At 40.3% G+C, this 21881-nt stretch overlaps 1 protein-coding gene across 50 annotated transcripts in view; it reads right to left on the bottom strand.

Moving 5' to 3' along the window:
- Window positions 1–21881, bottom strand: part of MYBPC1 (myosin binding protein C1) — a 134367-nt gene that overhangs the window by 17095 nt on the left and 95391 nt on the right. For 48 of the 50 annotated variants that reach the window (XM_044280647.1, XM_044280665.1, XM_044280642.1 and 45 more), the window contains 5 exons: window positions 20688–21092; window positions 15797–16168; window positions 4322–4489; window positions 3350–3438; window positions 2626–2821 (listed from right to left, as the gene is read on the bottom strand). In XM_044280647.1, the coding sequence (XP_044136582.1) occupies window positions 2626–2821; window positions 3350–3438; window positions 4322–4489; window positions 15797–16168; window positions 20688–21092 (1230 nt within the window). The remainder of the gene's footprint in view (window positions 1–2625; window positions 2822–3349; window positions 3439–4321; window positions 4490–15796; window positions 16169–20687; window positions 21093–21881) is intronic. The other 2 variants (XM_044280646.1, XM_044280691.1) reach the window with 2 other exon arrangements.

Genomic DNA, 21881 nt, shown 5'->3' with positions numbered 1-21881 from the left:
ATTATCGATAATTTACCACAGGAAAATCTGGTTATGGATAATTCACTCAAGTTCTCAATTAGTCACCAAATCTTCCGTTAATATAATCGTCGATTCTTGGTACTATAATGCACTTATACACTTTTCGATTTGATTATGAATTCTTGGTTCGAATTATTGAAAGGGTCACATTAGTTCTTATGTAACAGTTCATAGGCTTATTGAAATTTTGAAATTCGTCCCACCTATTGTGGAGCTATCTTATTCCCTTACCTCCAACCTCTGAATGCGGCTTGTTCGTTTGATCGCCGTTCCTTCAGCTTCCCACGTGCTCGACTTCTCACTAGCTCTGATCAAGCTGAAAATGGAACTGTGTTGCTCCAGGAAGTTTGCGAGCATAGATTCTTGTATAGGACGAGTATTCACTGAGGAAGAAGTCAGTACCGTTTGGGACTTCGAAACGCGTCTGGGAGGAATCTGGACCCCACACTACCACCACTTTGGCGTACGCAAAAGCATCTGCAATTTTACCTCCTTATTAACAGCCTCTTAAGTGACTGACTCATCCTATACAAGAATCTATGCTCGCAAACTTCCTGGAGCAACACAGTTCCATTTTCAGCTTGATCAGAGCTAGTGAGAAGTCGAGCACGTCGGACGCTGAAGGAACGGCGCTCAAACGAACAAGCCGCATTCAGAGGTTGGAGGTAAGGGAATAAGATAGCTCGACAATAGGTGGGACGCCACCTAGAGCTAATAACTCCCGAATTTCAAAATTTCAATAGCCTATGAACTGTTACATAAGAACTAATGTGACCCTTTCAATAATTCGAACCAAGAATTCATAATCAAATCGAAAAGTGTATAAGTGCATTATAGTACCAAGAATCGACGATTATATTAACCGAAGATTTGGTGACTATTTAATTGAGAACTTCAGTGAATTATCGATAATTTACCACAGGAAAATCTGGTTATCGATAATCAGATCTTTCTGTGGTGAATCTATCAGGAATCTATTAAGCACCTATATGCTGTCTGACTTATAGGATAATCTATACCTCGAGTGATTTTTTACCTTACCGTCATTTGTGATGTTTTATCCTTTTGTTTTTTAATTTCTGTACAATTTGCGTATCTTGTATGACGTTTTAATATTGTGATTATTTTAATATTGAAAACTGCAACAGAATTTAAATAAAGGAATTTGTTTTGAGCAGCCCTCCAGATATATGAGTGCCATATCTTTATTACTACAATTTTACTAACCCATTGAGCCTTGCCTGACTACCTAGGTGTCCCTGGTTGTCCCTATGTAGCCTTGTGCCCAGCTTCATCAGTGGGCAAACAGGGAAATCCTAGTATGAATATATAAATCAGTGTCCCAATGCGTTTCATTGGCCTAGGGCCAAATCATTAGGGGAACCAAGTGTAGATGTGCTCAGCAATATTCTTAAGCTAGAGTCCATACAATAAGAACAGGGGCCGAGTTATGGTTCGCTCAGGTCATAAGTAGTGGGCCCTTACTACCGGTAAGCGTGTAGTGGAAGATCCTGCTTAACATGCGGTGGGGCCTCCACCATGGTGCGTTTGGCAGCAAACTGGTTGGCATCCAGGTAGCCCAATTTAACATGTCCGGACCGCCGATAATTCCACCCCCTCTAGACACATGATGGGTCATGTGATCCATCATGTGATCAGACCCCGTCACGTGTCCTGTCCTTCAGCTAGGCGTGCGCCATTTACTGCGCATCCGCCCCTCCAAATAACGCTCTAAGGAGGTGTGGTTAGATGAACGCTCACGGAGGTGCCCTGGGCACATAGCTACATCCTCCGGAGCTCTCACTAAGGTTTAATGTGGTAGCTCGACATACCAATTTCCATACGCCTGCGCAGTTTGGTGACTGCGAATAGCATGAGTTAGGGCTTAGAACTACAGGCCCACAAAAGCAACTGGTGACAGTCAGTATATTATATGTTACATAACAAATACTGAGCATGTATTTTCAATAGATAAATTCCCTTACTCAAATAAAAAGAGAAACAAAAAAACAAGGGTTAAAGGCCAGCGTATCAGATATAACAGCCATATAGAAGTTGCTTATTAAGGCCTTTAGGATCGCCCTTTAATAAAAATATCCACCATGTCTCCCTTTGCAATATTCTCCTGTCCCAGTCCCCTCCTCGTTTCAGAGGGTGGTCCATTCAATGCCCGTAAACCTCCACCAGCACAGGAAACATATCAGTGGACAAAGGCAGAAGGAGAATTCTTTATCTACTGTGCAGTAGCCATATCGGCATACTGCAGCTCAGCTTCCACTCACTTTAATCCTGCAGTATGCCGGCATGGACACTACACAGTGGATGGAACCTTCTTCTCCCATCTTCATCCACTGTTATGATTCTAGCTCCAGTGGCTGTCATAAACAACCGATTGTGGCGGTACCAGGCACAGGACATCTACTGATCTGATACTCAAAACCTATCGAAAGGATAGGACATCAAGATCAGCATGGAAAACCTCTTTTACACTTATTATGACATTATTATTCATAGCCATAAAAAGAATTGGGAGACCTTTGTCGTACTATATAGCAAGGATATAATAATACATACCATATATGTAAGGATATAAATAATACATACCAACAATCTGAATGTAAATTGATGCCTTATCTTGGAGGTTTTCAACTTTCACCTTCAAATCATATTTTCCAGAATGACTTCTCTCTGCTTTACGGATGAAGATGATGGTATCGCATTCACTGTTGCGAATACTTATTTGTGTCTTGTCCACATGTGATCCATTCTTTTTCCAAGACACCTTAGGTCTGGGTTTACCCTAAGAATGAAGTTATCAATACCACATTACCCTCAGCCATCTATGATTGAGACAGAACAAAATTGAAGTGCAGAGCCAGCATGGACAACATACAAACCTGGGCAGATGCCAGGGCCCTCAGGTTTTGAGGGCACATGGGAATTTAGATACTCAGATTTAATTGCCTGTCAGACTGATGGTGAGACAGACAAATAGCTCATTGGGACTATTGCCTCATACACCCGGAGCTAGCCCTGAGTGTGGTTTGTACTTTGAAAATATGTCCTCATACAGATTATGATAGTATAATAGATATTGCTTTATTGCCACTAGAAGTTACTTTTCATTGATGGTTTAGCAAATTGTTCATTTTTTTAAACCGCCATGCAACCTATAGAGAGTGTCAGGACATGCAACCTATAGAGAGTATCACCTAGACTAGTCAGTGTATAGCTGCTAAATGTTGTTAATAGGAAAACCTCTTAAAGGAATACATTTAGTAAATACATGCCATAAGAATTAATGTATAGAAAAATGATCTAAACTTACCTGGAACGGTATTACAAGGTTTACAGCCTCTCCTACTTTTCGGATGTAGGTTTGCTTTAAGTGCCGTGGAAGGCGGATCTTTGGAGGCACTAAGAGAAAAGCATGAATGTAACATTACCGCAAAGTAAGGTTTATGAAGGAAAAATAAAAAATAAAAGAATTTCTATGTACGGTATACACTCCAAACTTTATTTCAGGGATCCTCTGTAACCTATATTCTATTATGCTTTAGTTTTCTACTTGAACTAAAGTACAACTGGTGATTCACAGTTCATGGATCTCATCATATCAGTTATTAATATACTTGGGAAGGGTACACTAGCCAGAGAGTAGAGCCAACCTGCTTGTCTACCAATGGAAAATGGGTCTGGTGCATAGGTAACTTCAATGAAGTATTTCTAATGGGCCTACTCTTTTTAATGGGCCTACTCACACCTGTACCCACCACGGTGAACATGCTGTCTTTGGTACTTGATTCTGAATTGACTTTGTTTAAGGGTGTATTAGACAGCCGGCAATTGTCTGCTCACTAGCGGGGGAGACCGCAGCAATTTCATGCAGCAATCTCCTCCTCAGTATAAGAAGGAGTTATCGTTATACCATCGCTCTTCCCTATACTGAATCATTGTTTGCTGGCAGAAGATCGTAATTAGCCACCACTATCTGCCGCCTGCAAACAATAATTTTTTAACATGTCAATAGATTTGGATTGCCCAATGAACGAGCGTTCATCGGGCAATTGGCGGCAGTATTAGACTGCCAGATGATCGCTAACAAGCGTTACTATGAATGTTCATTAGCAATCATCTGCCAAAAAATTGGCAGGTGTAATACAACCTGTAGACACAGTCCAAAAAAACTGGTTTGTGGCAGAAAAATCTTGTACTTCATTAACAAATGTAAAATGCTATACATACAACAAAGTAAATTAGTCATTGTCGTTAAGCCAACAACATTTATTCTGGTCATTACCTATAACTTCCTTTACCAGGATCGGATTTGGGTGTAATCTATGCTCACTTTGACCGGCAGCATTTACAGCTTTCACTCTTACAAAGATCTTGGATCCAGTAGGGAGGCCAGCAATGGTGAACCTTGTTTTGTCAGTGAGTTCTGGATTGGCAACAATCCACTCTTCCGCTAATAAAAAGTTGGATAAAAAGGTAAGGTAACATAGTATTCAAATCTCAATTCCATATTTATAGGGGTTTTCCGGGAGTAAAGTATTGATGACTTATCCTCAGGGTTCGTCATCAAAATCTAATCAGTAAAGTTCTGTCACTTCCGCTGATTAGCTGTTTGAAGAGGCTGTAGCGATCCTGTAAGCACTATGGTCTCCTTACAGCATACAAAGCACAGCGCCGTACTTTGTATAACAGCTGTACTTTGTACTGCAGCCCAGGCCCATTGCCCATTAATGGAACTGAGCTGCGCATAGACCATGTGACCGATAAATGTGATGTCACTAGCCCGGGAAGAGGCCACAGCTCTCTCTGGAGCTCACCAGCCTCTTCAATGAGCTGATCAGTGAGGGTGCTGGGAGTCGGACTCCTGAGGATAGGTCATCAATATTGTGCTCCCTGAAGACCCCTTTAATTTATGTATTTTCTGTTTTAGGTGACAAAATGTTATTCAAGGTGCCTTATATTTGCCACTGTTGACACATCACTTTAGGATTTTCAATGTGAAATCTAAACAAGTGCCTTGCTAAACAAGGACGGGATCAGGCCCTATACTGCTAGATCAGATATGCCTTCTCAATGCAGTTCCTTAGGAGAAGTTATTCTGAGCTTGCATTCAGGACCACATTCAATCCCAGCCTTGGCACATACGTATGACTCTTGCATGGACCTGTAATACGGAGCTTGATAAAGTAAAACACAGATTACTGTATGAATAATAAGTAGTGCAGGCAAAAAGCAACCAACCAGATCTATTTTTTATTTTTATTTTTTTTACAACTTTTTTTCTGTAATCTCTTTGGTTATTATAGGTACAGTAACTGTCTTTCTAGGAGTGTGGGAGTGGGTTTAAGAACTTTAATAATATGTATAAATTAACATTTATACCCACTAAATATAAAGGATGGCTCACAAAAAAGTAGCCCGCCTCCAATATCTCCAAATCAAACAAGCAACCAATCAGGGCTCAGCTTTCATTTTTTCAGTGCCCTGTAGGACTTGTCCACATGCGAAATTTAAAACAAAATGTGTCCGCTAACAATCCCCATACACTGGATGACCTCAAGGAAAACATCACAAACACTATCCACAGCATAACACGCCGTATCAGCCAACATAATCCGATGTGCCCAAACATGCATAGACGTGAACAGGGCCCATTTTCACCTTCTTTCGTGACTTGTGGGTAATTTAAAAAAACAATACACTTGCTCGCTCATCTTGTCATACTCTCGCTGGAGGCGGGCTACTTTATCGTGGGCTGCCCTGTATATTACAATATTTTATATTGAAAAAAAACTAAAGTTGAGTAACGTAAATATGTTGTTTTGCTTATCTTGTACCGATCTGACGTTACACTCTGTACTATCTATCTATCGCTCTATCTCTCTCATATCTGTCTATCTATCTATCTCTCTCATATCTATCTCTCTCATATCTATCTGTCTATCTATCTGTCTCAGCTCTCTCTCTCATATCTATCTATCTATCTATCTATCTATCTATTTATCTATCTCAATGCTTACTACAGTATTTTATGCTACCTGATCCCTGGCCACTGTGTATAAATGGTCCTTACTGTATAAATGCATTGTGTGAATTTGCTTATTAACAAAATGTAATAAGTATTTAAGCCATAAGAAGGCATATTAATGCTGTTATTGTTTTAATTAAATCTCTATTATCATTGTCTAACAGCTGGGAAGAGGCTAAAAACTTAAAAGGACAGGATTAGTTCAGGGCTGTAACAATAAGTGGTTGAAGAGGTAGCAGACAGTGAGGTTCTGGGGCCGAGCGGTGTCTAGGGATCTTTCTGCGTAAGAGACTGGTGTTATAAATCGCACAAGATGGGGGATTTCAGATTTTGCACAGGGGTCCAGGAGGTACAACTCTGCCATTATTTCTATTTCAGAGACATTTTAGGATTAGCAAGCAGCAGCTGGTCAGAGAGACAACTGCATTGCCTTTATCAAGACATCACACATTAAAATTAATATATTGCTCCGTGTCTTCAGTCATTCTTATTATATGTTGATTCATTCTGTATGTACACTAGAAGATGAGGCTATATAGCAAGCCCGAAAATAACACTGGATGTAGTCTGTGAGGTATTTCCCTTCTGATGATCTTCTGCCAGGATTTCATGATGCTTTTCTCATCAGCTTCTTGGTCATAAGAATAGCTTCCCGATTTTTTCTCTAAGTGGATTGAAGTGATCAAGAGCGTCATGGAGCAGGAGATCAGGCTTCTTACTAACTGCAAGGCTCACATAAGAGAAATCACCAGGCTTCTTGAATAATGTCTTCTAGAATCTTTTAGGTTGAAAATCATCTTCATGTTGTATCGTCCAGTGCTTAGGGATAAATTACTCAAATGTATATAAGAGACACAGGAGCAAGCAAAAGCATATGATGACTTGAAGCAATGACAGCAATGGATGCTATTGTATGGACTGTTATGTGAAATGGTGGAGCAGCTTTTAGTAGGATTTAGCTGTATTGAAGAAAATCTTAAGCTGGTTAATGGTGATGTCTTCTTTTCTCTGTCTTATAGATTCTATAAGCATTCTTTACTTTGGATCATTTCTGTCAATACTAATCAGATTGGGTAGCAACAATCTGAAGTCTATGGGTACCTTATTAACAATTTCAAGTACATTTCTACAGTATTTATGCCATATATAGGACATTGCAAGTATACTGTTAAAGTAATTGTCTGGTTTTATGATATTGATGACCTATCTTCAAAATAGGTCTTCAATATCAGATCGATGGGGGTCTGATTCCTGGCAACCCCGTTGATCACCTGTTTGAAAAGGCTGTGGTGCTCGTGGGAGTGCTGTACCCTCTTCAGTGTTTACCTGCCTGCCATCTAGATGGGATGTACAGTTTTAATTACAATGCACCATGCAGGTACATTAAAGGGATGCAGAGCTCACAAGAGTGTCACAACCTCTTCAAACAGCTGATCAGTGGGGGTGCTGGGTGTTGGAGCCCTACCAGTCTGATCACCTATCCTGAATATCAATATAATGAAACCAGAATGTCCCTTTAATCTTTATAATCTTAGCTTTCTGGATAAAATTGTCTTTATAATGTTCACTATAGTTACAGAATGTGTATTTTTTGTGAAATATATCTGACTTTGGTTATATGAATAGTCTCTATCTACATGGTACATTTGCTTTTATGCATAATAGACCTTACTATGTAAAGAAATATTAAGATCCAATGGGAGCTGCACGTGTTATGTACTGTACATTGTGTAGAATATGTTGAGCCTTTAGAAATAATGGATAATTGGTTCTCATGTTCTAAGTACTTTGTATTGTGGAATGTATTAAATAACATTTCTTCTTATCTTCTGGTCTCTTGCGAAACAAGTTTTTTGGGGTTGGGTCATTTTAGCCCTTGGTTAGTAATTATTCAGGAGTAATGTAAGCTGGCTTGTTGGACAGTCACTGTATCTAAAAACGCTTGATGACCTTTCTCCATTATGATGCTACAGAAAATCAGTTATATTTCAAATGATAGCTAAAAACTCCATATATCCCCCTAATGCCTCATGCACACGACCATATTTGCAGTCCACATCAAATCCACATTTTTTTGCAGCTCAAAAGCAGACCCATTCATTTCAACGGGGCTGCAAAAGATGTGAACAGCACATTGTGTGCTGTCCTCATAAGTTTGTCCATTCTGTTGACCTGCAAAAAAATAGAACATGTCCTATTTTTGTATGTTTTGTGGACAAAGATAGGATACTTCTACAGGAGTTTGAAAAAAATGGCAACATGCACACAGCCGGGATCCATGTTTTTGGGGATCCACGGTTTGCGGACCACAAATCACTTACGGTCATGTGCATGAGCATCTCAGAATACTTGCTACATCCCAACCTGCAGTCAGGAAAGATTATGTATATGATGTCTAAGCAGAATGACGGATTCTTAATAATAATGTATTTTTTTCTGGGTGATTATTTATCATTTTGGTAAGTGAAATTTAGTTGCTGCATAATATTGCAGTGGGCATTCACATTCAAGTTTAGAGGCTGTTTTTCTACTTCTAAGCAGTACACAGCACAGTTGAAGTTATACAAAGAAAATATAATAATAATAATTACATGGCCTAGTTGGAGCTCAGCCCCATTCTAGTCAATGGGGCTGAGCTGCAATACCAAGCACAGCCACTATACAATGTATGGTGCTGTGCTTTGAAAGCTGCCAGGAGCACAGTGGAAAATGGTGGCTTCCTGAAACAGCTCATCAGAAGGGGTGCCAGGACTTGGACCCACGCTGATGTGATAATGATGACATATCCTGAGGATAGTCTCAATCAAAAATGCATCAGACAATCTTCTCAGCATAAATATCGCTGTATTGTTGCATTAAAAACCATATAGTACGAACAGCATTATATCAAATTGATGATCATAAATTCAGCCTTTCATATTCATGATGCTGCAGTCTCGCTAGGCAGAGGTATAGTAGGAAGGTGGAAAGAGTATTGAGCAAGCCACCTACAACGCGTCAAGGGACTAGCATCATTAGTTATACAATTACAAACAGAAGCGTCATAACAACTCTTTCCTTATACTAAGACGTTTATCTGGTGCATTTTTGATTGAGATTGTTTCTTTTGGGGATTAACAGATCCTATGTGTACAGGACCTGCAGTCTTGGAACTCCACGTGGTGTGTTTTATATATTCACTATAGGTTATCATGATAAATTCTTGGATGATACCTTTAAGACTGCCAGTGTACAACTATCAGTGACTGACAGCTATATATGTATACACACTTACACAGAGAATGCTATCAATCACTGATAACACCTCCCCATGTACAGCTATCAGTGACTGACAGCTATCTATGTATACACACTTACACAGAGAATGCTATCAATCACTGATAACACCTCCCCATGTACAGCTATCAGTGACTGACAGCTATATATGTATACACACTTACACAAAGAATGCTATCAATTACTGATAACACCTCCCCTGTGTACAGCTATCAGTGACTGACAGCTAGCTCTGTATACACACTTACACAGAGAATGCTATCAATCACTGATAACACCTCCCCTGTGTACAACTATCAGTGACTGACAGCTATATATGTATACACACTTATACAGAGAATGCTATCAATCACTGATAACACCTCATCTATGTTCAACTATCAGTGACTGACAGCTATTTATGTATACACACTTATACAGAGAATGCTATCAATCACTGATAACACCTCATCTATGTTCAACTATCAGTGCCTGACATCTATTTACATATACACACTTACACAGAGAATGCTATCAATCACTGATAATACCTCCCCTGTGTACAACTATCAGTAACTGACAGCTATCTATGTATACACAATTACACATAGAATGCTATCAATCACTGATAACACCTCCCGCATGTACAACTAGCAGTGACTGACAGCTATCTATGTATACACACTTACACAGGGAATGCTATCAATCGCTGATAACACCTCCCCATGTACAACTAACAGTGACTGACAGCTAGCTCTGTATACACACTTACACAGAGAATGCTATTAATCACTGATAACACCTCCCTGTGTACAACTATCAGTGACTGACAGCTATCTATACATACACACTTACACAGGGAATGCTATCAATCACTGATAATACCTCCCCTGTGTACAACTATTAGTGACTGACAGCTATCTATGTATACACACTTACACAGAGAATGCTATCAATCACTGATAACACCTCCCTGTGTACAACTATCAGTGACTGACAGCTATCTATGTATACACACTTACACAGAGAATGATATTTATCACTGACAACACCTCCTCCATGTACAATTATCAGTGGCTGAGAGCTATCTATGTATACACACCTACACAGAGAATACTATCAATCACTGATAACACCTCCCTGTGTACAACTATCAGTGACTGACAGCTATCTATGTATACACTCTTATACAGAGAATGCTATCAATTACTGATAACGCATCCCCGTGTACAGTTGTCAGTGACAGACAGCTATCTATGTATGTATAACACATAGATGCTATAATTCACCGATCTATTTAAAGGCTTCTATTAACCACCTGTATATAGGAGTACAGAAGTAAAACACGCTACATTACAAAGTAAAAACGTATATAATTATTGGTGCTACTTACTAAGTAAATGTATAATAAAACTGGGTGCTGCAAAACCATGTACTGCCCGTCCTCGTACAATAAATTGACTACACAATAAAATAACCACTGGTTTGCACAACCTCCAATATCTAGAGAGTATGTCAGCATGTAATAGAAAGGCATACTAGTTGCACTAATTAGGCCAGACACTGCCAATCTACCACATTGCCGGCCTTCTTGTTTAAGAAATACACCTGTCCATGGGATAAGGCAATACTAGCGGTAACAGTAAACACTACCTGTTATGTAACCATGATCTTGGCCTCGGTCATCAAACTTCACTGTGTATCACAGCTTCTTTCTGCACCTTATTATGTAGCCCTTCAAATAGTTTGCTTCTCTGTTTTTTCCCACACTGGTCTCAGTGTACTGCTATATACCATTGACCTTGACAAATGTGGGGTGTTTGCTCTACACCCATTCACAATTAGCCATTGGTTATTAATGACCTCTCTTGACATTTGTCATTGCTGTATCTTAAAACTTTTATTGATACATAATAAAATTAAAATAATATCTAACATAGTTTGTAAGGCTTAAAAAGACATCTGTCCATCCAGTTCGGCCTGTTATCCTGCAAGTTGTTCCAGAGAAAGGCAAAATAAAAACTATGAGGAAGAAGCCAATTTTCCTCACTTTAGGTGGGGTGGGGGGGAATCTTTTCTGACTCCAATCAGGCAATCAGAATAACTCCCTGGACCAACAACCCCTCTCTAGTACCTATAACCTGTAATATTATTACACTCCAGAAATACATCCAGGCCTCTCTTGAACCCTTTTAGTGAATTCACCATCACCACCTCCTCAGGCAGAGAGTTCCATAGTATCACTGCTCTTACAGTAAAGAATCCTCTTCTATGCTTGTGAACAAACCTTCTTTCCTCCAGACGCAGAGGATGTCCCCTCGTCACAGTCATAGTCCTGGGGATAAATAGATGATGGTAGAGATCTCTGTACTGACCCCTGATATATTTATACATAGTAATTAGATCTCCCCTTAGTCGTCTTTTTTCTAAAGTGAATAACCCTAATTTTGATAATCTTTCAGGGTACTGTAGTCCCCCCATTCCTCCTCTGAATCCTCTCCAGCTCTGCTATGTCTGCCTTGTTCACAGAAGCCCAGAACTGTACACAGTACTCCATGTGTGGCCTGACTAGTGATTTCTAAAGTGGCAGGACTACTGTATGTTCTATGCCCCTTTTGATGCAACCCATTATGTTATTGGCCTTGGCAGCAGCTGCCTGACACTGGTTTCTACAGCTTAGTTTTCTGTTTACTAAAATTCCTAAGTCCTTTTCCAAGTCAGTGTTACCCAGTGTTTTACCATCTAGTATGTACGGGTGACATGTATTTTTCCTACCCATATGCATAACCTTACATTTGTCAGTGTTTAACCTCATCTGCCACTTATCAGCCCAAGCCTCCAATCTATCCAGATCCATCTGTAGCAGTAAACTGTCCTCTTCTGTGTTAATTATTTTACACAGTTTAGTGTCATCTGCAAAAATGTATAAGATCATTAATAAATACCATTAATAACTACCCTCTGTTTTCTATCACTGAGCCAGTTACTTACCTTTTATGTGGCACAGTATCAAATGCTTTGGCGAAGTCAAGATATATGACATCCATTGACTCACCCCGGTCAAGTCTAGAACTTACCTCCTTGTAGAAACTGATTAAATTAGTTTGACATGACCAATCCCTCATGAAGCCATGCTGATACTGTGTTAGAAGATAATTTATATTGATGTACTCCATGATAGCATCTCTTAGAAGACCTTTAAACAGTTTACCCTCGACAGATGTTAAACTTACCGGGCCCTGTTTTTGACCCCTTTTTGAATATTGGCACCACATTTGTTAAGCACCAATCCTGTGGAAAACTCCCTTTTAATATGGAGTCCTTAAATATCAGAAATAAGGGTCTGTCTATGACATTACTTTATTCGGATATGGGGGTGTATGCCATCTGGTCCTGGCGATTTGTCTATTTTAATCTTTTTAAGACGTTGCTGCACTTTTTCCTTGGTGAGACAGGCCACTTTTAATGGGAAATTTACATTTACAGTCTTTTTTTAATGACTACAGTGGAGAAAAAGATATTTAATAGGTTTGCTTTCTCCTTATCACTCTCTACAGCTCCTCTCATCACTCTGTAAAGGTCCGAATCCTTCAGATTTATTCTTTTTACCATTTATATAATTGAAGAACATTTTAGGGTTAGTTTTACTCTCTTTGGCAAAGAATCTCTCTGTCTTCAGTTTGGCTGCTTTTATTTGTCTTTTACATATTCTATTTTTTCCTACTAGTTTTTCCATGTGTCCTGTTTTAGTAATTTAAATGCTATCTTTTTGTCATTTATTGCTTTCTTTACAATTCTATGTATCTACATTGTTTTTTTTCGTCCCTTACCCTTTTATTCCCATAAGATATATACTCCTCACAATTAGAATTTAGGATGCTTTTAAAAATATTCCATTTTGTGGCTGTATTTTTATTTTTGAGGACTTTGTCCCAGTTAGTGAGGCCAATGGCCTCTCTTAGCTGGACAAATTTAGCTTTTTTGAAGTTTGGTATTTTGTGCTTCCCTGAAGAAACACTCTTTTGGATTACAATTGGAAGGTTATTATTTTATGGTCACTATTTCCCAGGTGTTCCTCAACCTACACATCTATTGTTCTGTCAGGTTTATTGGTTAGTACTAAGTACACTATGGCCATGCCTCTAGCCGGATGGTGAACCAGTTGGAGAAGGTAACTGTCTTTGGTTATTGCCAAGAATCTTTCCTTTATGAGATTTACAGCTTTCAGTTTCCCAATCTATATCTGGGTAGTTGAAGTTCCCCATAAAAACAACCTCATTATGATTTTCCGCCTCATCTATGTCCCTTAGTAAAACTCCCAACTCCAAACTCCTATCAGTATTTTATAATAGTTTTTTGTCTCCATGTATTTCTGCTCACAATGACTTCACATGCCCTGCCTTGCCGGGATGACATGCGACTTTAGGAGATTGGCAACAACATGGATGCCGTCTAAGGAAAGCCCCATTAGCGATGTGACTGGTGCTCATTGCCCATATTCCCCTGAAGAAGTCAAGGATCTGGCGAAACATGTCAGGGGGCAGTGTGCGAACAAATAGCTGTTTTAATGGCTCGCTGTCTTTAGCAATTTACAGTCCGTATAGAGGGAAGCAACTGAATACTAAGTAGCTCATACGAATGTAGGTGGAAGCGTTCCCCATTTTTAACCCATTTTTTATTATTATTTAGATTTGATCATATATCAATAAAATTGAAGTTTCAACATACAGCAATGACAAATGTCAAGAGAGGTCAATAATAGCTAATGTCTGAAAGGGTCTAAGTGTACCACACATCTGTCTGAGCCACCCCGGCCGGTAGCATGCTCCAAAACAAAAATGAAACTAATCGATTGACTTGGTGACATCATCACTCTAATATATATATATATATATATATATATATATACATAATATATTGTGGTAATGTGAACAGTGCTGGAAGGTGTGTTGTCCCACTTCAGGTACCTCAGATGGGTGAGACAGATAAAATCCAGAGAGTGGCAGTAGTCTCAGCAAAGCATAGTTTGCTGAGACATTTCTGTATACATTTTCTGGGCTGGATTTTACTTGGACTGGTGGCTAGGCTTGGTAGAGGGAGTTCCCAGTCCACACCCTTCAAGTACGGGTTTTTCTTTCTACCTGAGGGGATCACAGGTGGGGCCTGCTGTAATCAGGCTGGCATAAAGCACCTCAGAGTAGGTCAATCTGAGGAGGGAGAGCGAGACTGTTTTGTGAAGCAGAGGCTCTGTGTGTGGTCTCAGTCAGGAGGACTGAGAGGCCACAAGGCTTTGAATAGCCTGAGGTTTGGAGGACCTAGCGACACCTAAAGAACGAGGGTTGCACGCCCAGCGTCTGGAGGACTACTGGGCCACACTCCCCCAAAAGGTACTGGAGTTGCCACAGCCTGGAGGCTGCAGTATTGATGTTGGCTGAGGAAAGCCGCATATAATGTCCATGTGTGAACTGAGCTCTATGAGTGAGGTAGGGACGTATTTTGTTTATGTAGCGCCTAGACGGGCAGGAGTTTATTTGTGTTTTAAGTGTTGGCGGTGTGGAAACCTATCCCCACCCAGTGATGTATAACTGGACTATCCTTTATAAGAAGACTGTCAAAATAAATGCACAGTTTGGACATGAAAATCCGTTCTCTGGTGAGATAACTGTGAGTGTGACCCCCTGAAAAGAGACAATCCCTTTTATATATATATATATATATATATATATTTACAGTGGTGACATCACCAAGTCAGCTGGTTAGCTTCATTTTTGTTTTGGAGCATGCCACCTGCCAGGGCAGCTCCTGCAGATGTGTGGTACAATGAGTTCAGTGTGGGAAAGAACTGAGAAGCAGGCTATTTTCAGTGCTACAGAAGAAGGAGCAAAAAGAAGCCGGGATACACAGTGAAGTTTGATGGCCGAGGCCGAGATCATGGTTGCATGAAAGGTAGTGGTTGCTGTTACTGCTAGTATTGCCTTATCCCATGGACAGGTGTATTTATTATACAAATAGCAGCTATAGGTGGCTTACCACTGTCTTATGTGGCAGATTGGCAGTGTCTGCACTAGTTAGTGCAACTTATATGCCCTTCTATTACACACTGACATATTGTATGTGGAGATGGGAGGGAGTGCAAACTAGTGGTTATTTTACTCTACATTACTACTTATTTTACCTTAGTCTACACATATGGGAGACCAGGTAGTTTACATTTAGTCAGAGTTAAAGAACCCTGTTTCGTTGGCAGGAATGACATGACATTTAGTAACAGCAGGAAATATATGACAGCATGGCAACAGTGAATTCTAGTGCACAGCATATAATGTAAAGCAAAAGTGGACAATATAATAGAAAGCTAACAGAAGTTCAACATTCTGCATTAAAGGTAAGCATTTGCATTCTCTACATATAGAATCAAGGAATGAATGCATGATTGGTGAAGCACACATAGCACATATTTTGGGAATATGAGTTTACCTTCATCAGGCTCCTCATGGAAGTCTTCAGAAAAGACTTGTTTGTTTTGTAACATAACTTCTACCCGCTTCTCTATGCGTGTTAGCTCAATGTAGTTGGCTTCTTGTCCTTTGCTTTCCAGTAACTTCTGAGTCTTGTTGTGCTCTACTTTTTTCTTTGTTTGCTTTTTGAGTTTATTCCAAGCTTTTTTAATCTCCTCAATTGACCTGTTTTTGCCCCCCACAGCATTTAGCTGCTTTTGGATGTCCGCCCACATTTTATCCTTATCTGCTGGGCTTGTTTGGCTTCCAAAGAGCTGCAGCCCTAGTTTGGCAATGTTATCCACTAAAATATTCAGCTCATCATCAGTAAATTTCGGCTTGTCGGCAGTTCCTGGTAAAGATGGAGTAACCTCAGACATATTTATTGATACACATATTCTCCAGGCTATACAGCTCTGCATTAACAAAGATCACTTGTTGGCCAATAAAAAAAATAACTTTATGCAGCATGATGCACATTAAAAAACTTTTTCTCTGATGTCTAAAAAGTTTTAAAGAGCATGTGTCATTTTTTTTTAATACTCTATTTGCTTGGGAGCATCCCATTAAACTACCATATGTCATTTTACAATTTTTCACAAAATTCTAATTAAGATTTATTTTATGGGATTGGCTTATTTTTTTTATTAAAGGGCATCTGTCAGCAGATTTGTACCTATGACACTGGCTGACCTGTTGCGTGTGCGCTTGGCAGCTGAAGGCACCTGTGTTGGCCATTGCTGAGAAAAATGATGTTTTAATATATGCAAAAGAGCCCCTAGGAGCAGTGGGGACGTTACCTTTACACCTAGAGCCCATGTCCTCCCCACTTTGATTGACAGGGCCTGGTATAATGACGTTTTCACTGCCTGGCCCTGTCAAAAGTGCAGAGGGCATGGCAGTTACAGAGAGAGCTGACCCTCTAGGAGTAAGGGCAATGCCCCCGTTGCTTCTAGATAGTGGGTAATTTGAGATCTGCACTCCCAATGTATTGAAGAGATGTTGAACATAAAATATAGAAAATCCTCCGGCACTCCAGAGATGTCTTTTCACATGCTTTTAATAATTAAGTATAAATGAGTTTCCATACAGTATAGTTATATCCGATGACTAAGTTTAAATGAGTTTCTATACAGTCATGTGAAAAAATTAGGACACCCTTTGAAAGCATGTGGTTTTTTGTAACATTTTTAATAAAAGGTTATTTCATCTCCGTTTCAACAATACAGAGAGATTAAAGTAATCCAACTAAACAAAGAAAACTGAAGAAAAGTCTTTTCAAGATCTTCTGTAAATGTCATTCTACAAAAATGCCTATTCTAACTGAGGAAAAAGATAGGACACCCTTGCCCCTAATAGCGAGTGTTACCTCCTTTGGCTGAAATAACTGCAGTGAGACGGTTCTTGTAGCCATCTACCAGTCTTCGACATCGGTCTGAGGAAATTTTACCCCACTCCTCAATGCAGAACTTTTTCAGCTGTGAGATGTTTGAGGGGTTTCTTGCACGTACAGCCCTTTTCAAGTCACCCCACAGCATCTCAATGGGATTCAAATCTGGACTTTGACTTGGCCATTCCAGGACTCTCCATTTCTTCTTTTTCAGCCAATCTTTGGTTGATTTACTAGTATGTTTTGGGTCATTGTCATGTTGCATGGTCCAGTTCCGCTTCAGCTTTAATTTTCTAACTGATGGTCTCACATGTTCTTCAAGCACCTTCTGATACACAGTAGAATTCATTGTGGATTCTATGATGGTGAGCTGACCAGGTCCTGCTGCAGCAAAGCAGCCCCAAACCATGACACTTCCACCTCCATGCTTCACAGTTGGTATGAGGTTCTTTTCTTGGAATGCTGTGTTTGGTTTACGCCAAACATGTCCTCTGCTGTTGTGTCCAAATAATTCAATTTTGGACTCATCTGTCCAAAGAACATTATTCCAGAAGTCCTGGTCTTTGTCAACTTTATCTCTGGCAAATGTCAGTCTGGCCTCGATGTTTCTCTTGGAAAGCAAAGGTTTCCTCCTTGCACACCTCCCATGCAAGTTAAACTTGTACAGTCTCTTTCTGATTGTAGAGGCATGTACTTCTACATCAACAGTAGCCAGAGCCTGCTGTAGTTCTCGAGATGACACTTTAGGGTTTTTGGAGACCTCTTTTAGCATCTTGCGGTCTGCTCTTGGGGTGAACTTGCTGGGGCGACCAGTCCTGGGCATGTTGGCAGTTGTTTTGAAAGCCCTCCACTTGTAGACTATCTTCCGGACAGTGGAATGGCTGATTTCAAAATCTTTTGAGATCTTTTTAAATCCCTTCCCAGACTCATAGGCTGCTACAATCTTTTTTCTGAAGTCCTCTGACAGCTCTTTTGCTCTCACCATGGTGCTCACTCTCACTTCAACAGTCAGGAGCACACCAAACTAAATGTCTGAGGTTTAAATAGGGCAAGCCTCATTCAACATGCAGAGTAACGATCTACTAATTATGTGCACCTGGTGTGATATACCTGTGTGAGATCTGAGCCAATTTAAGAGGGAATACATGTGAGGGTGTCCTATCTTTTTCCTCAGTTAGAATAGGCATTTTTGTAGAATGACATTTACAGAAGATCTTGAAAAGACTTTTCTTCAGTTTTCTTTGTTTAGTTGGATTACTTTAATCTCTCTGTATTGTTGAAACGGAGATGAAATAACCTTTTATTAAAAATGTTACAAAAAACCACATGCTTTCAAAGGGTGTCCTAATTTTTTCACATGACTGTAGTTATATCCAATAACTATCCAATAGTAATCATTCTAGCAACATGTAATGTTCAGAACGTTTCGGTCACAATGATGACCTTTTTCAACAGTATCTGTGGCAGTGCAGCAAACACAAGGTCCTGGAGTGAATGTCAATCAAATTGCAGAGGGCGTGGCAGTTGCAGAGGGAGCTGAGCATCTAGGAGTAAGGGCAATGCCCAGCCACGTCCACCTGTGAAGGAGCCCAGCACCGCCTATGTCCTCCGAATCTCCTCCTTTCATCAACTATAGATTGCTGTAATCTCGCGATGCGCGAGCTCGCGCATGCGCAGTTCTTTCCCTGAGGCTGATGCCAGCACAGGGAAGGAACACTATACCGGCAATGCGCATGCACGAGCTCGCGCATCGCGAGATTACGGCAATCTATAGTTGATGAAAGGAGGAGATTCGGAGGACATAGGCGGTGCTGGGCTCCTTCACAAGCGGGCGTGGCTGGGCACGGCTGGGCTCCAGGAAGGTTAGTACAGCCCCTTGGACACATACAAGACTAATTTACATATCTATAAAATCCTTTTTTAAAGAAATTAAAAACCACATAGCCCTATAGGACAGATATATTGCGAACATGCTAGCGGCGATCTAGCCGTGCATGTCTGCAGCTCTATAGCACAAAACTTGGTGACAGAATCCCTTTAAGGGTGCCTACACATGAGGCGAGCATATCTGCTGCAGATTTCACATTAAAATCCACCGTGAAAGTCTGCGAAATAAATTTACACGCTGCCTTGCATATAATTTTGTGTGTGGACAATGTCTGCAAATCATTTGTTTTTAACATTGTCTACTTTGCTGATGTATTTTACTGTATATATTTTATAGATAAATCAATATGGGAAATCCACACATAATAAACTACTACTGCATGCAGCCTTAGAAAGCCATATAAAATTTAGGGAGGGGGTGTCGCACTATAAGTCATGTAAGAATAAAACCCTTTCATTCTAAAACAACTGACCTGACAGATGCTCTTTAATTATATACCACATTTGACCTTCATATACAATGGGAGTATATAAGGCCACTAAATTACATATACTGTATGTGAATACTGCTATACTCTTACAAGCATTCCAGTATATGGTTTTTGAGATACATATATTTAGAAACATATGAGACTGAAAAAAAAAATCCAATAATGCAATTGAAAGACTTTTCCATTTCAATGCTTTCACATCTTTAGTGACCTTGGAAAGTAAATTAAAGGGTTTCTACCACTTGCATATGACATATTTGGTGTTCAGACACTAGCGATCCGCTAGTGTCTGATGTACCATACAAGCTAATTATTACATTAATCCGTTCGGCCGTTTTGTCAAAAAAAGCACTTATATATTTATGCAAATGAGCCTCTAGGTGCTATGCGGGCGTTTTTCCAGCACCTAGAGGCTCCGTCTACCTGGCAGTTTGCCGCCCAGCGCCTCGCTCCAGCACGCCCATCTTCAACTCTATTCGATCCTCCCCCCTGCTTCAGCCTTCTGAAATCTCGCGCCTGCGCCGTTCGTCGTGGCATTCGGAGGCATTCGGCGCAGGCGCAGTCAATGTCTGACCGCTCCGTGCTCAGACATTTCCACTGCGCCTGCGCCGATGTCATCGGCGCAGGCGCAGTGGAAATGTCTGAGCACGGAGTGGTCAGACATTGACTGCGCCTGCGCCGAATGCCGCGACGAACGGCGCAGGCGCGAGATTTCGGAAGGCAGAAGCAGGGGGGAGGATCGAATAGAGTTGAAGATGGGCGTGCTGGAGCGAGGCGCTGGGCGGCAAACTGCCAGGTAGACGGAGCCTCTAGGTGCTGGAAAAACGCCCGCATAGCACCTAGAGGCTCATTTGCATAAATATATAAGTGCTTTTTTTGACAAAACGGCCGAACAGATTAATGTAATAATTAGCTTGTATGGTACATCAGACACTAGCGGATCGCTAGTGTCTGAACACCAAATATGTCATATGCAAGTGGTAGAAACCCTTTAACTGCCATATAAACCAAATTTCACTACACTAGCTGGATATTTTAAAACAGTCATCAGTACAATTAACAATGGAAGTTTACATGGTAGAAATTCAGTCTTAGTGTTTTACCTCCATTTATATCATCTTGTAGATCATCTTCAGTGTCAGGGATTCCTTCCTGTTCCTGAAGCTGTATCATAGCCTCCACAAGTTTCTCTAGGTTCGACAGATCCTTGGTAGGGTCAGCCTCTACAGAATTATCTGCATTGCTTTCTTTTTTGTTTTTCAATATTTTGTCCTTGGTATGCTTTTTAAGTGCATTCCACTCTTTTTTCAAGTCTGCAATGGATCTGTTATTGCCACCCTTGGCATTGACCGTGGCTTGGATCTCCGCCCATATTTTACTTTTCTCTGCTTTCGTGGTCTTCGCAGACTGTACGCCACAGATTTGTGGCCCATGCTTTGACACAGAATCCACTAACAACTCCAACTCCTTATCTGTGAATTTGGGCTTCTCCTGCTTGTCATCTGCTCCTGGTAAATAGGCACTAACCTCAGAAATGCTGTTTTCCAGATCAAGGGTTGGGCTTGCAGTTGGGTCTGACTTGTCCATTAGTTTTGTATTTTTTATTTTTTTTTACTTTGGAGTTACATAACAAGCACAATTCATCCATGCTAGAATTAAAACAGGCACTCGCACCAGGGTCAGCTTTTCTGACACTGTTTACCAGTGGGTTTATTAGTATGCAAATTAGTAACTTTTGTAAGCGAAAGGGGTTTCCCATCTCAACATGTATGGCTTATTGCTAGGATATACCAAAAATGTCAGATGGGTGTGTCTCCCACCTATGGTACACACCTCTATTTCCAGAAGTGAGCCCTGAAATGAAGGACAGTACACTGTGCATGTGTGTCCACCCTCTATTCACTGCTATTGGCCTTCAAAAAATAGCCTACAGAGCACATTTGGATATTTTTGAAAATCCCTTAGCAGTGAATGGAGAGCAAGGTTGGACCCGCATCTATCTGACATTTGCAGCATGTCCTAGTGATGCCATAAATGTTGAGATAGGACATACTCTTCAATGTCATTACAGTGGTCCCTCAAGTTGCAATAATATTTGGTTCCAGGACGACCATTGTATGTTGAAACCATTGTAACTTGAGTAATTGGTTCTAAAGCCCCAAAATGTCATCTAAGATAAGAGAAAAATAAGGAGATAACTAAGACAGCTATTTTACCAGAGAAGTGGCCTTGATTGGTTGGATTTGGGTCTAAGGCATTATATGTTGAGTCTAGTTTCAACTTACGATGGGTCACAA

Source organism: Bufo gargarizans, chromosome 2 (genome assembly GCF_014858855.1).
Source record: "Bufo gargarizans isolate SCDJY-AF-19 chromosome 2, ASM1485885v1, whole genome shotgun sequence".
Taxonomy (NCBI): domain Eukaryota; kingdom Metazoa; phylum Chordata; class Amphibia; order Anura; family Bufonidae; genus Bufo; species Bufo gargarizans.
Note: the sequence above shows the minus strand (reverse complement) of the source record. Positions and strands in the feature narration are given on the sequence as shown.